Source organism: Balaenoptera musculus, chromosome 15 (genome assembly GCF_009873245.2).
Source record: "Balaenoptera musculus isolate JJ_BM4_2016_0621 chromosome 15, mBalMus1.pri.v3, whole genome shotgun sequence".
In the NCBI taxonomy this organism is placed as follows: domain Eukaryota; kingdom Metazoa; phylum Chordata; class Mammalia; order Artiodactyla; family Balaenopteridae; genus Balaenoptera; species Balaenoptera musculus.
The window spans coordinates 79,241,890-79,256,056 of record NC_045799.1 but is presented as its reverse complement, the minus strand read 5'-3'; the positions used below and the strand labels follow the sequence as shown (position 1 = coordinate 79,256,056).

The following is a 14,167-nucleotide window of genomic DNA, read 5'->3' as shown; positions in this document are numbered from 1 at the left end:
CGTGTGTATCCATAACCAAACAGTAAATTTATAACCCCATTAGTCCTGTGCCTTCTCCAGACTAGGAGCTCAACCAACGTCTGCTGAGTGAATGAAAGCTATATTATTATTCTTCCTGGTTTACACTGGGTTAAGAGGCTCAGAGCATTAGGTATCTTGCTCAAGAACCCACAACTAAAATTCAGTGGAACCAAATGTAAAATAGATAGCTAGTGGGAAGCAGCCACATAGCACAGGGAGATCAGCTCGGTGCTTTGTGACCACCTAGAGGGGTGGGATACGGAGGGTGGGAGGGAGACGCAAGACGGAGGAGATATGGGGATACATGTATATGTATAGCTGATACACTTTGTTATGTAGCAGAAACTAACACACCACTGTAAAGCAATTATACTCAATAAAGATGTTAAAAAAAAAAATTCAGTGGAGCAGCATCTCAGACTCAGATCCCTGTCATTGTAAAGTCTGTATGTCGTTCCCTACACTGTCTTCTTGTGCCTGGGTCATCCTGATCTGTGTGAACAATTTAAAATCCAAGCCATGCAAACTTTAAAAATATATACTTGATATATTCTAGTTACAAATTCTTTGTTGGATGAATGTTTTACAAATATCTTTTCCCAGTCTGTGCCTTCCTTTTCATTTTCATAGCTGTCTTTTGAGGAGCGTAAGTTTTTCATTTTGATGAAGTCCTTTTTATTGATTTTTTTTTTCTTTTTGTACTCCATGCTTTTGGTGTTGTATTTAGCAAACCTTTGCCAAACCTAAGGTCACTATGATTTTCTCCTGTTTTCTTGTATAAGTTTTAAGTCTTAGTTTTCAGACTTATGTCTATGATCCATCTGGAGTTAATTTTTGTATTGATATATGGTGTGAGGAAAGGACTGAAGTATTTGGATTTTTTTTTTTAATGGTTATCCAATTGTTCTAGCACCATTTGTTAAAATAGATTATCTTTCTTCCATTGAATTTCCTGGTACCTTTTTGGAAAATCAACTGACTGTATATGTGTGGGTCTATTTCTGGGCTCTCTAATCTGTTCTATTGATTGATATATCTACCTTTTCACCAATACCACACTGTTTTGACTATTGTAGCCTTATAAGTCTTGATCTTGTAATGTAAATAGTGGAAATGTGTTCTGTTTCAAAGTCATTTTGGATAGTCTAGATCTTTACCTTTCCATATAAATTTTAGAATCACCTTACTAGCTTTTACAAAAAAGCTGCTGGAAATTTAATCAGAACTGCATCAAATCTGTAAGTCAATTTGGGAAGAACTGGCACCTTAACAAAATTGAGTCTCAGACCCATGACCATGGTGTAGCTCTCCATTATTTAAGTCTTCTTTATGTCTTTCAGGAATGTCTTAGTTTTCAGCGTACATGACTTTCATGTCTTTTGTCAAATTTATCCCTAAGTACTTCATATTTTTGATACTATTCTATATGGTATTGTTTTTAAATTTCTGATTGTTAACTGCTAGTGTACAGAAATACAATTGAATTTTGTATACTGACTCTGATTCCTTCAGCCTTGCTAAACTCACTTATTCATTCAGTAAAAAGACAAACAACCCAATTAAAAGATGGGCAAAAAATTTAAGGAGAAGCAGCGTATTGGCATAGCCTCAAAGTAGCTCCCCCCAACTTTTATTTATTACAAAGGGAAAAACAGTAACTTCACAGTGGAGAAAAATGATAGACACCACCACCATCCTGCAACTCTGTCTATTCTTATTTCAATACAAAAAGGTTTTTATAATGGGCAAAAGATTTAAATAAACACTTTACCAGAAAGAATATACAGATGTCAAATAAGTATCTGAAAAGACAATCAACATCATTAGTTATTGGGGAAATGCAAATTTAAAAACCAATAAGATATCACCACACACTCATTAGAACGGCTAAAATCTAAAAGTCTATCATATCAAGTGTTGACAAGGATGTGAAGTAACTGGAACTCTCTGATGGTGGGAATGTAAAATGGCACAACCATTTTGGAAAACAATTTGGCAATTTTTTAAAAAGTTAAACATACATACAACCCAGACATTTGTTGCTAGATACTCACCCAAGAGAAATGAAAGCATATATTCATACAAAGACTTGTACACAACTGTTCATAGCATTTTTCGGGGAGAAGGGTAATAGTCAGAAACTGGAAAGAATCCAAATGTCCATCAGCAGGTTAATAGATAAACAAATTGTGGACTATCCATACATTGGAATACTACTCAGCAATTAAGAGGAACAAACTATTGATACATGTAACAACATACATAAATTTCAAATTAACGATTCTTGGTGAAAAAAGGGAGACAAAAAAGAGTACATCCTGTATGATTCTATTTATATAAAATTCTAGAAAATGCAACTAATCTATAGTAGAAGAAAGCAGATCAGTAATTGCCTAAGTACAGAGGTTTGGGAGGAAGTAAGACTGGATTGCAAAAGGGCATGAGGAAACGTTTGGGGTTGATGGATATGTTCTTGATGTGGTGATGTTTTCATGAGTGTATATATGTATGTCAAACCTCATCAGATTGTGTATTTTAAATATATGCAGTTTAATATATATTAATTATATCTCATCAAGCTATCGACATATGTATACTTGGGCTCCAGGAACCCGTAGGAACAGTGTGGTCAGCTTATGTATCATAAGATATTAAATCAGATCCAAACTAGGTGTGGGGTAGGGCAGATTTCACCAGTTGTGGAGAGGCAGGTAACAAGACAGTTTTGATCCCCCTATGGGTTTCCCAGAGATAGATTCCACGTCTGGAAATGGCATCCCCAGAACGTATAAGACAAGTGGTTTCAACGTTGCTGGGAGAGATGCTAAGAGTTGAAGGAAGCAGGCAGAATCCTGTAGTTTACCTCCTGGGGGAGGGTTTCCCTCCACCCTTGGCAAAGGGTTTTGCTGCTGCGGCAAGTGGGAAATCTTATTTTTAACTCACTCTTGAGTTTCACAGTGGAAGGTAACTCGCTTGAATTTGTCTCCACAGGGTGCCTCCAAACCACAAATTCCTGACTCCTACTCTGGTTGATTCTAATAAGAAGTAGGCTGATCCCTTAATCCCTGTTTAAAGGGCCGCTGTTTATTGAAGCCATAAACTCAGGGCAAAGGATCATAAATCACTCTTTAGCTGGGTCCAGAGCAGGAGGTGGGTACAGGACAGAATGGGCACAGAGAAGTAAAGCTTAGGAAGCTTGTCTGTTTTCCTTGTAGGTACACTCTTGTGAGCCCCTCCCCACCCCCACCCCAGGCTAGGAACCTCCAGATCCAGCCTCCGCTCTTCTCCACTCTGCTCTGAGCCTGCAAGGAGGGGAGGGGGCAGTACCTGACCCATCACCCTTAGCCCTCCTGCCTCCAGCTGGGTTTGGCCAGGGGGAGGCACTAGTAGGAAATGAGAGGAGGGGAAAGACAGAGACTGCGGTCTCCCGGTGACTGGTTTTCTACCTTAGGTCACAATTCTTGTCAGGTGCCTCCTCTCCCATGACTAGAGCAAAGAACCCAAAACTAGGTGACAGCTAACCCCATCCCAGAGAAACCCAAGGAGAGCCACTCCTAAGGCCTCCCCTAAAAACACAGTCTAAGAGAAGGCGAAACCAGGGTTCTTGCTATGCAAATGTAGCCTCAATGCAATTCCCCTCCATCACGATGCCACCCTTAAATCCTTCTTCTACAGAAATTCTGGCCCCGACACTCCCTCCCCGCATTCCCTTTGTCCAAACCTATTCACAGAACCTCCCACAGGACCGAACTCTCTCCTCTCCTCGCTAGTGGAGGCCCCCCGTTGTCTCACCTACTGCTGGAGTCTCCGCATTGGTTCCCTCCCTTCCCTCTCGCCCCCATAATCCCGTCCACACAATGCCAGCTGGCAAAGCCTTCAGTAGCTCCCTAGTGCCTACCGAGGCCCACCTCCTCTTCCACTTCTCTATTGAATGTGCAAATTTTTATCAAAAGCTTTTAGTTTTTTTAAAAAAAGTAACGGCTTTCTTTGAGTTTCAAAAGCATTTATTTTTAAAACACCAAAATTGGCATTGAACGGAAAACTTTTTAACTTTCTTCAGCATCTCCGCTAAGGATCACACTTCCCTCCGCCTGTCGGTACCCTGGCTGACGACTGAGCAGGACGGGAGGGGTGTCCCAGAGCCGGGGATAAATATAAAGTGTCTGAATACGTTCTGGCCAGATCCAGATGATGAGAGGTTTGGAAAGGTGTCGAGAAGTTTCCACTGACCCGACCCAGCCCAGCGCTCCCTAGTCTGCGAACATTACAAAAGGGATGGGCAGGGATTCGAGGCAGGGGGAGGATAAGGGAGGAAGCAGAGGGAGCTGGGCGGGAGTCGCTACCCATGGCGGCCAGGTCTGCAACAAGCTGACCCAACCTGCGCAAGTCGGGCCTCGAGGCAGCGCATCTTGGGATTCCGGCCGCCGAGCCGGTCCAACGCGCGCTCTCTCGTCCCCGGCCCGAAAGGAGTAAATAGGCCAGTCCCAAGCGGGCCCGGATTCCCTGCGGGCGGTCCGACTCCCCGCCAGCTTGACCCCCACCCACCAAGCCGGGATCTCGCAGCGGCCCCGACACTGGGAGAGCGCTGGTCGCGGGGAAGACTCGGGCGCCGGCAGGGCGGGGAGAGCGGTGCGCGGGGCGTCGGGGGAGACGAGGGCGAGGGCAGGTCAGGACCGCCCCAAGCCCCGCCCCAGGCCCGCCCCCGCCAGGGGAGGCGGGGTCCGGTGACGGACAGGCCTCCGGACCGGTCACGGCGCGCCTCACCGTCCCTAGGGCCCAGCCGGGTAGGGCGAGTCAAGGGGCTCTGGAGAGGGCGGGGGCGGACGGGGAAGCCTTTGGGCGGGGGCGGGGCCTCAGGAGAGTAGCAGTGCTCTCAGCCAATGGGAGGCGGGAGCCGTCCCGTTAGCGCCGGATCCCAGTCGGTAGGGCGGGGCGGGCGGCGCAGTGGGGATCCCGGGGCTGCCGAGGGCCCCTGACTCGGCTCCGCTGGGCGACATGGACCGGATGACTAGCTCCATGAAGCAAGTACCCAACCCCCTGCCAAAGGTGCTGAGCCGACGTGGGGTCGGCGCGGGGATGGAGGCGGCGGAGCGGGAGAGCTTCGAGCGGACTCAGGTGAGGACCGGGGGACCCCGGGTCGCGCATGGCTGGGGCATCCCGAGAGACGCCGTGTCCTGGAGCGGACTTGAAGGGAGTAGGGATCTTGCAGACCCAGGAAAGGACAGAGCAAGGGGGCCGCGAGAGAGGGCATCTGGTGCGCAGGTCAGGGCGGTCAGGGAAGGTCGGGGACCCCGGGGACACCCGGCTGGCCTGGGGAAGAGGGCAGGGCGGCTCCGAGGAGCTGACAGGATCCGTGCGGCGCCTTCTGAGGGGAGCCCACCCCGGCGGGGCAAGGCACGGGTCACAGGGGCGGTGAGAGGGGAAGGAACCCGAGAAGGAGCCGAATGGAAGGCTTGCCCCTAGGCTGGGGAAGCTCACTTGGGGGAGTACTGAGGGTCGCAAGTGTGGCGGCCGAGAGTGGGGCGCTGGGTCGGGGATGTGAAGGGTGGGGAGCCCTTTCCTCCCCTCTCGACCGCTTCAGGGGTGCGCTGACATTCCCCCCACCCCTAGCACCCCCTTCCTTGTGCCTCTTGCTTGGCTCACACCACCCCCAGCTGTCGGTCTCCGAGGGCCCGGCTGAAGGGGTCTGAGCGGTGAGAAGGAATGTGGGAAATGTGATGTGTGGCCGAGTTTGGAAGATGACTGGGGGCTGGAGGAGGGGGCCGGCCCGGGGGCAGGAATTGAGGCTTTTGGACCAGTGGCCCCATGCTGGTCAAGCTGAGCTGCCCTGGGGTGCCCAGAACCCTGAATTGGGGTTTTGGTTTCATCCCCCAAGATGTGCCAGACAACTAACAGGCAGACTGCCCCATTTGTCCAGCCTGAGCAGGGCTGGAGGCCAAAATTCCTCGCTGGCATCAACAAAAAGCCACAATCCATTTTTACCTCAGAGTTTTAATGCCTTGTGTATTGACCGGACTGAATAAAGCTGACATGTTTATGGTGTTCATTGGCTCGTTTGTATGCAAAATCCATTTCCAAGGGCACAGCACCTCTTTTAATCCCAGGGCCAAAACTGTATGGGCACATTTTTTCTTCACTCTTGCTCTCAGAGTGGAACCTTCGAAGATCCAGTGGGACCTCCACTGCCAGAGGCTGGTTCTCCTGCTGTGTTCTGCTCCCCCCCACCCCCAAATACAGTACCGTGTGAGGGAAGGGCTTTGGGGTTGTAGATACAGATGGTGAGGTCCTGACTTGAGTGTTCTACATGGAGAATCTTGCAAAGAATGAAGCTTTTCATCCCAGGGGACTTCCTCCTCTTCTTTTTCCAGGCCCTTCGCAGGTGTGTCTGGGTGATGTAAAGTAGGGAGTGTCCCCTTCCTAGGTCATCATCCTACCCCAGGTGGGATGGGAGAGACGGCTGTTCACTTCTGTCTCTCAGGGCCCAGCTGGGTTTAAGGTTTATTCTCTGACTTTGTGGATTGGACCCCAGAAAAGAAGGAAGCTACCTGTCTGCTGTGGGCATTATGGCCTCAACTAGCTGCCTGGGCACATGAGGGTTCTTGCTCCAGGAAACAGTGTGAATCTTTTTTTTTTTAACGGCAAAGGAAAATAAATGGTAATTCATTCCTTCTAGAGTCTCAAATAAGTAAAAACTGGAGCAATAGAGAAATACACGTAAGACTTTGACCCATTATAGTGATAGAAATTAGGTTTATGAAAGTTTCTCTAGCTATCCAGGGACAGCCCAATAAGGAGAGTCTAGGTCAGTGTTTGCCAGTATTTTACATTCTATGGAACACTGATAATTGGCCAGATTTGACCTAGTGGCTTGTGTGTGTGCACGTGCATGTGTGTGTGCATGTGCGCGCGTGCGTGTGTGTGTCTGTGTGTGTGTAGTGTGGAGGGGAGGTAGAATGAATCAGGAAAAGAGAGTTTCTCTATTGTTGAAACTATTAGGGGAGTAGGAGAGTGAAGAAAAGGAAAGAGGATAATCCTAAAACCTCACCTTAGGCTGCAAAAATGTATTTTGTTTAATGACTACCTATGAAATGTATTATGAGATATAAACATGAGTTGGAAAAAAATTTTTTAATGAGTTAAGAGACCATGAGAATTAGCGGCGGTAGAATAATTGTAACTAATTATTGTGTTTGGCACTATTCTAAGTACTTTATTATATTTCCTTCTTTAATCTCAGTAAGGTCCTGTGAGGTGGTATCGATAAGGACCTATGAGGTGGGTATCAGCCACATTTTACCTGGATGAAATTGAGGCACAGAGAAGTTAAGTAACTTGCCCAAGGTCACACAGCTGGAATTGATCCCAGCCTTTAACTACTACCTTGTGTGGCCTTAACTACTACCTTGTGTGGCCTCTGAGTACTGGGCAGAGCACTGGCATGGGAGCTAGAAGAGGTTGGAGTTTGATTGCCAGGCACGTGGGTGGGTGGTGTGACCCCAGGCAAGTTGTCTAACCTTTCTTTTTAATTAATTAATTTATTTATTTATTTATTTTTTGGCTGCATCGGGTCTTAGTTGCAGCACATGGGATCTTCGTTGCGGCGTGCGGGCTTCTCTCTAGTTGTGGCGCGTGGGCTCCAGAGCGCGTGGGCTCTGTAGTTTGCGGCACGCAGGCTTAGTTGCCCCGCAGCATGTGGGATCTTAGTTCCCCGACCAGGGATCAAACCCACGTCCCCTGCATTGGAAGGCAGATTCTTTACCACTGGACCACCAGGGAAGTCCCTGTCTAACCTTTCTAAGCCTCAGTTTCCTTGTTGTAAAATAAGGATACTACTTACGTCACAGGTTGATTGTGGGGAATTCAATTAAATAATATGCGTGAAGGCATTTTGTAAACTGAGGAGCACTGTTGCAGTGATGATTGCTGTACTCTGAGGGGGAGAGGGGACCTGAAAAAAAGCCCAAGGGTAAGTACTGGGGCGGGCTGTGATTAACTCTTCAGTAAAAGGACAGAAGTGTTACTAGTTAGTGCAGTAATTACTAAGAGTGTGTGCTTAAAGTACAGGCTATGGGGGTGGGAAGGGGGTGGGAGCCCTCTGAGGTCTGAACCCCACCCTTCAGCCTGAGCTAGCACTTGCTGGGTGGAGAGGAGGGACAGGGGCATTCCAGGAATGGGGAATGGTCTGGAGATGGGTGTGGATGAGACTTATTGGCTGAGTGGAGACAGGAGCAGAATTGGTCCCTTCCACCTCTGAACGCCTCGCACCTGCTACCTGTCCTGTCCCCATTTCTCTGTGGCCCTCAGTAAACTGTGAGCTTCCTGAGGGCGAGACTGTGTCTTGTTGCTCTTGCCTCTGTCCTCACATGCCTGAGGCTCATGTGAGTGGTGAAGTGGCTGTAGTCAAGGGTACAGAGTGACTGGTTGGTCCCACAGGGAGGCCTGGCCTGGATGGGGAACTCAGCTCTGGGCTGCAGGGAACATCTGTAATTACTTGATGTTCTTTCCTAATGGCCCCAAGTTCCCTCCTGGTCCTGCCTTGTCTCTACAGTCTCAGTCGGGAGCCCTGCCCCAGGCCTATCAGGGGACTCTGATTTCTCTGCTTTCCTTCCGGTCAGGCCCGTTCCCCAGCTGCCTGTGCCCTCAGACCCGCCTTGTTTCCCCACCACTGCCAGCCTCTTCCGGGAAGCCTTCCCGCCTCGACTCTCCTGGGATCATCCTCACACTTCACGTGGCCAGTGTCCCTGCCAGAGTGGGGACCCCTGCCCTGCCTGCCTCAGTCCCCATCTGCAACCAGACCCCTGGTGTGTCTCCCACCCAGCCCATCACAAGCAACCTTCAGGCTCTAGGGAAATAAAAAGTAGTTCCCGCCCTCAAAAAAGCTGCAGTAATAATGATACGTTGCCTGGAGTACTTTACAGTTTATAGATCAGGTTTTAGCCATCCTTGGGGTTGCACTGTGGTTGGGTGTTATCACCCTCATTTTATGGATGAGAGCTTGGTAACTTGCCCAGGGCCTCTGGTCGGTGAGTGAAAGGGTCAGGATTCAAACCCAGGACCCCGAGTTCCAGGTCTCAGGCCCACCACACTGTCCTCAAGTCGGGCAAGAGGGCAATTCTGGAATGAATCGGGAGGGTGTCCACTCGCAAACAAAATACCCTGTCTGTATTTACTTAGCTGGAAGATGGTTTTCTCTATGGTTTACTTGTTTTTTCAACATCCATTTAGTGAGTACATACCATGAAGGGAACTCAGAGATGAGTAATGTAAAGAGAGTGGCCCCAGAGGAGCTCCTGAGTCAGCAGGGAGGTGGACCGGCCACTGCGGGCCTTCTCTGCAAGGGGGACAGAGGACCCGTCGCACCGGCATCCCTGGAGCCATTAGCAAGGCAGGACCTGCTGCATCAGAGCCTGCATTTCAATCAGACACGGAAGTTTGAGCAGCTCTGCTCTGCGGCAGGTGAATGCTGGGATCAGAGGAGAGGATGGGGCTCTGGAAACACAGGGGAAGGAACAAACCCTTAGTCACAATCTCTTGGATGGAACCCACGATGGAGTAAAGGACCTAACCAATCATACACTGGAAAGAGCCAGGAACAGAAACAAATATTTATGCAGGGCCTGCTGGGTCCTAGGAACATGCTAGGGGATTTATAGCCTTTAACCTATTTCATAGCTCAGGCTCAGAGAGGCCAAGTGACTTTTCCAAGGCCACATAGCAAGTAGACAGACAAGCCAGGGCTTCAAAATCAGATGACAAGTCCTCTTCTCCACGTTTAAGTCAGGGGGTGTTTCTGCCATCTCGTTCATGATCTTCAGAAGATGTTCAACCTTCAATTAACCAGCTGAAAAATTTTAGGGTTGGGCTAGAGGGATCAGTGGGTCTCAACCCTGGCTACACAGGAATGGTTTCTAACATAAAAGGTGCTGTACCCCTCCTGTCCCCTGCTTGCTCCCTTAGTTGGTATTGAAAACTAGAAAGGATGCCGAGAGCTTTCTTTGGGTCTGTGATTTTGTCCTCTTCTGGTTTCCTCCCACTGATACTAATGAGAAAAGCCTGCACTTATCACACTTACTCTTGTGCAAGTGTAAGGGCCTTGCACAAATCTCCCCTTTCAAGTCTTACAACAAACTTACAGTTTATAAACCCTATTTTACAGATGAGGCAATTGAGGCTGAGAGGTGTTAATAACCAGCTCAAGGTTCTGAAGTGAGTAAGTGACAGCTGGGACTCAAACCCAGGAAAACTGGCCCCGATTGCCATCCCTGTGGCACTGCCTGGCCCCCTCCAGCTCTCGCCCTCCTTCCTCCCCTAACACTTGGGGTCCCCAAGGCTCTGTCCTCACCCCACTTCTCTTTTTCCTCCTGTCCACTTCCTCTGCCCTCACTTCCTTAGGATGGTTTCTGTTCTCACCTCAGTGACGCCGACTCTCTGACTTCCTGGCCTGTGTGACCACTTCCCATTGGATGTCTGCCCCCTGATAAACCACACATGCCCCAAACTCTACTTGGGCCTCCCCAGCCTGTGAACGCCTGTGCCTGGTCCCCATCAGGCCCATCATCTCCCGGGCATCAGCTCTGAGCCCTCCCCGCCTCTTGCCCTCACAGCCACACTCTGTTCTGTGATGTTTCTCTTGTCCTTCCCTCCTTTGCTTCTCGCTGTCGCTGCCCTTATTTCCTCCTTTGCATGCATCGTTGTAATCCCATCCTCCCTGCCTCCCAAAGCGCCTGATGCCAGATGGATTGTCTCTAAAGCCCAGCACTGCCCATATAACTCCCTTTTTCCAGGAACCTTTGCTGGCTGCCCAGAGACCCCACATGATGTGGCACCATCGGGGTCCCTAGTCCCTGTCATTTGCAGACCTTAACTTACAGGGCATCCCTCCACCAGGCAGCCCCTGCCGTCTGGTTCAGGTGAGCAGGGTCCCTTAGCTACTGTATGTCCCTCCCATTCATCCACACGCACATCTTGGCTTCCCTTCCAGACTGGAAGGTCTTGAGGGCAGGGTCTGGGTTTCAGTGCCCAGTGGGCCCTTGCATGAGGCAGGCACTGGGGCCTGTTTGCCAAACATGTGAACATACAACAGTCGGAGGATCTACAGCAGCCTGGGGGCCGCAGGCAGACCTCCACTTGCAGAGTGCTTTTCCTTTGCACATTTTGGAGAGTCTCCCTCTGTCTCCTTTGATTTCCCCAATGAGCATATCTCACTAAGTGCCTGCCCTGTGTGCCAGGCCTGGGCACCCAGGGTACCATGGAAGTACATGGCCCTCTAGGTTGGAGACTTCACTTAGGAAAGAGCCTGCAGGGGCTGGAAACAGAATTAGGGCTCAAGGTTGACGGTTTGAATTTCCGTCAGGTTCAGAACACTTGATAAACATTCCCAAACTGTGGTCTTGGACTTCCCAGGGCTTCATTCTGCTTCAGATCAGATCTTTCTGAGCTAGAAGAGGTTACAGGGTAGGGAGAGAAACTGGCCTAGTGTCCCGGGCACCTGGACGTGGCTGATGGCAGTGGCCTGCGTGCAGGTGCTGGAGTTTGCAGCAGGGCATAAGGGAGGTTAGGATGAGTGCAGAGACAGGAAATCTGTCTCTGGCTCTGCCCCTGCATCTCTCATTTCAAAATGAGGAGGCTGGAAAAGATTTCTGAGGGTCCTTCCAGCTCTCAAATATTTCAGCTTATAAAACTCCTGTAAGCAGCCTTTGCCATTAGAATAAGGACACACATTTCTTCTGAGCGCTCAACTGTTCTCTTGAAAGGGGTTTCCAGTTGCCCCCTGTATGTGGAATGGGGCCCAGGTACCAGTGACGTGGGGCTCATGAAAGGATGCTGGTGCACCTTGGGAAGGGATAGGGTGTGTCCGTGTGGTCCAGGAGAGCAGATTCCCAGCCCCACTTGGGCACTGAAAGCGTTCCTTGCTTGTGAGGCACTGATGAGGCCCGTATTATGCTCCCCATGCATGGGCCCACTTATTCCACTACCTCGGGACAAAGTGTGGGAGTGACCTGGGCGGGGCGTAGGGCACAGCTTGGTGCAGTGGTGCCACAGGCCAGCGGCCAGTGCTTCTCCTGCATCCAGAAGGGTTGATGTCCTGGAGAGATGCCCACCTGGAGAGGGAAGTAGTCAGCCCCACCTCCTGGCAGGGTGGGGACTGCTTCCTGTTTTCCTGCCTGGGCAGGCAGGGAGGAGCCCTGTCCCAGGCTGTGGGCAGTACAGTCTGACACTGCGGGGAGAGAGCTGGGGATTGAAGGTTCCTCTGGCTTAGCCCGCGGGAAGGAGAGAAGGGATCTTCTTGGATCTGAAAGGTGGCTACTGCCACCTCTGCTCTTAGTGCTGGGACACAGCTCAGGAAGCTGGTCGGGCCGTTCAGGAAGCCAGTGTGGCCAGTTGCTTCTGATTTAACGACAGCTACCACCATGTGCAGTTTTTAAAGTACGTTTACACATAACCTCTTTTCAGCCACAGAACAACCGTGCAGGAGGTAATTTTGGTCAGTTCTCAAGTGTGGACACTTGAGGCCCAGAGAGCTCTGTGACTTGCCCAAGAGCGCTCAGGACGTGGCCTGAGGAGCTGAGGCTTGAACCTGGTGGGTCTGATCTCAAACTGTACGCTTTCCTTTCCATACTTCCCTTTAAAACTGAAGCCTGGCCTGGGGCTGGTAACTTAGAAAAGGTACAGAGATTTCTTTTTTTTTCCCCCTAGGTCTTTTCCAAATTGACTTATTTGGACATTTGAAATTCCTCCCAGAAGATTTTTTGCAACACACGTAACTATCGAAGGACCTTTATCCAGAATATGTAAAAAAAACTTAAAAGAAAAAAAAAGGACAACCTAATAGAAAAACAGGCAGGAGGTGCTTCACAAAAGAGGATAAGCAAATGGCCAGTAACCATATGAAAAAGTGTGCAACTTCGTTATAAATCAGGGAAGTGAAAATTAAAATTACAGTGAGATACAGGATGGCTGAAATAAAAATGAAAAAAAAATTGACAGTGCCAAGTGTTGGCAAGCATGTAAGCACACTGAATAACCCAGCAAGTCCACAGCAAGCTATATACCCAACAGAAATGCATGCACATGCACCAAAAGATATTTAGAAGACTATTCCTAATCATGTCTTGTAATAACCCCAAACTGGAAACAGTCCAAAAGCCCATCAGCAGTAGATGGATAAATAAACTGTGATCTAGTCTCTCATTGGGATACTATACAGCAGTGAAGATGAACAAACTGTAGTTTCCCTCAACAACACGGGTGACTCTTGCAAACATAACGTTGAGGGGAAAAAAGGCAGACCCCAAAGGACAGCTCTGAAGGCTTCCATTTATATTAAGTTCAAAAAACAGGCAAAACAAAACTGGGATTTAGGGGTGCTTGCTTAGATGATAAAACTGAAAAGAAAAAAAAGGGAGTGATTATTATAAAAGTCCAGATAAAGGTCATCCCTGGTGCAGGAGAGGTTAGTGATGGTAGGATGTTCAGAACAGGGGAGCTTCTGAGGTCCTGCCATCCATCTGTTTATTGGCCTGGGTGGTGGTTTATGATAATTCATTAAGCTGTCCATTTTTGCTTCATGCAGTTTTCTCTATTTATATATTTCAGAATGCAGAGGATTATAAAAAGGTTCCTCCCAGGGAGTAGGAGAATGTCTTAAGGAGGCTAAGTAAGAACCTGCCATTTAGATATCCACCCACACTTCGAGGTCTCTCTCAAACACAGCCTCCCCCGTGAAAGCACTTCTGATGCTGCCCTAGAACTGGGAAATGTTTGATTTATGAATCACGCATATACAAGCAGCACACCCTGAGCCCTGCTGTAACACGTAGCCGGGAAGTTGACACCTATCATTAGCCCACACTTAGCATGGTGCCCTTGGCTCCCGTTCATGTGTGTCTTGTGTCTACCTTCCTTTGTGGCAGACGGGCCCTCATTTCTTTTTTAAAAAAAATTATTTAATTATTTATTTTTGGCTGCGTTGGATCTTCGTTGCTACGCACGGGCTTTCTCTAGTTGCGGCGACTGGGGGCTACTCTTCATTGCGGTGGCTTCTCTTGTTGTGGAGCATGGGCTCTAGAGCGCAGGCTCAGTAGTTGTGGCTCACGGGCTTAGTTCCTCTGCAGCATGTGGGATCTTCCCGGACCAGGGCTCGAAC

The 14,167-nt window shown here is 49.0% G+C and overlaps 1 protein-coding gene across 2 annotated transcripts in view; it reads left to right on the top strand.

Annotated features, from left to right (window-relative positions):
- The first annotated feature begins 4,968 nt into the window (after positions 1–4,968).
- The window catches only part of HIP1 (huntingtin interacting protein 1), a 152,786-nt gene continuing 143,587 nt past the window's right edge, over positions 4,969–14,167 (top strand). Inside the window, exon 1 of one of the 2 annotated variants that reach the window (XM_036826525.1) lies at positions 4,969–5,136. In XM_036826525.1, the coding sequence (XP_036682420.1) occupies positions 5,017–5,136 (120 nt within the window). In that variant the 5' untranslated portion in view covers positions 4,969–5,016. The remainder of the gene's footprint in view (positions 5,137–14,167) is intronic. The other variant, XR_005016555.1, reaches the window with a different exon arrangement.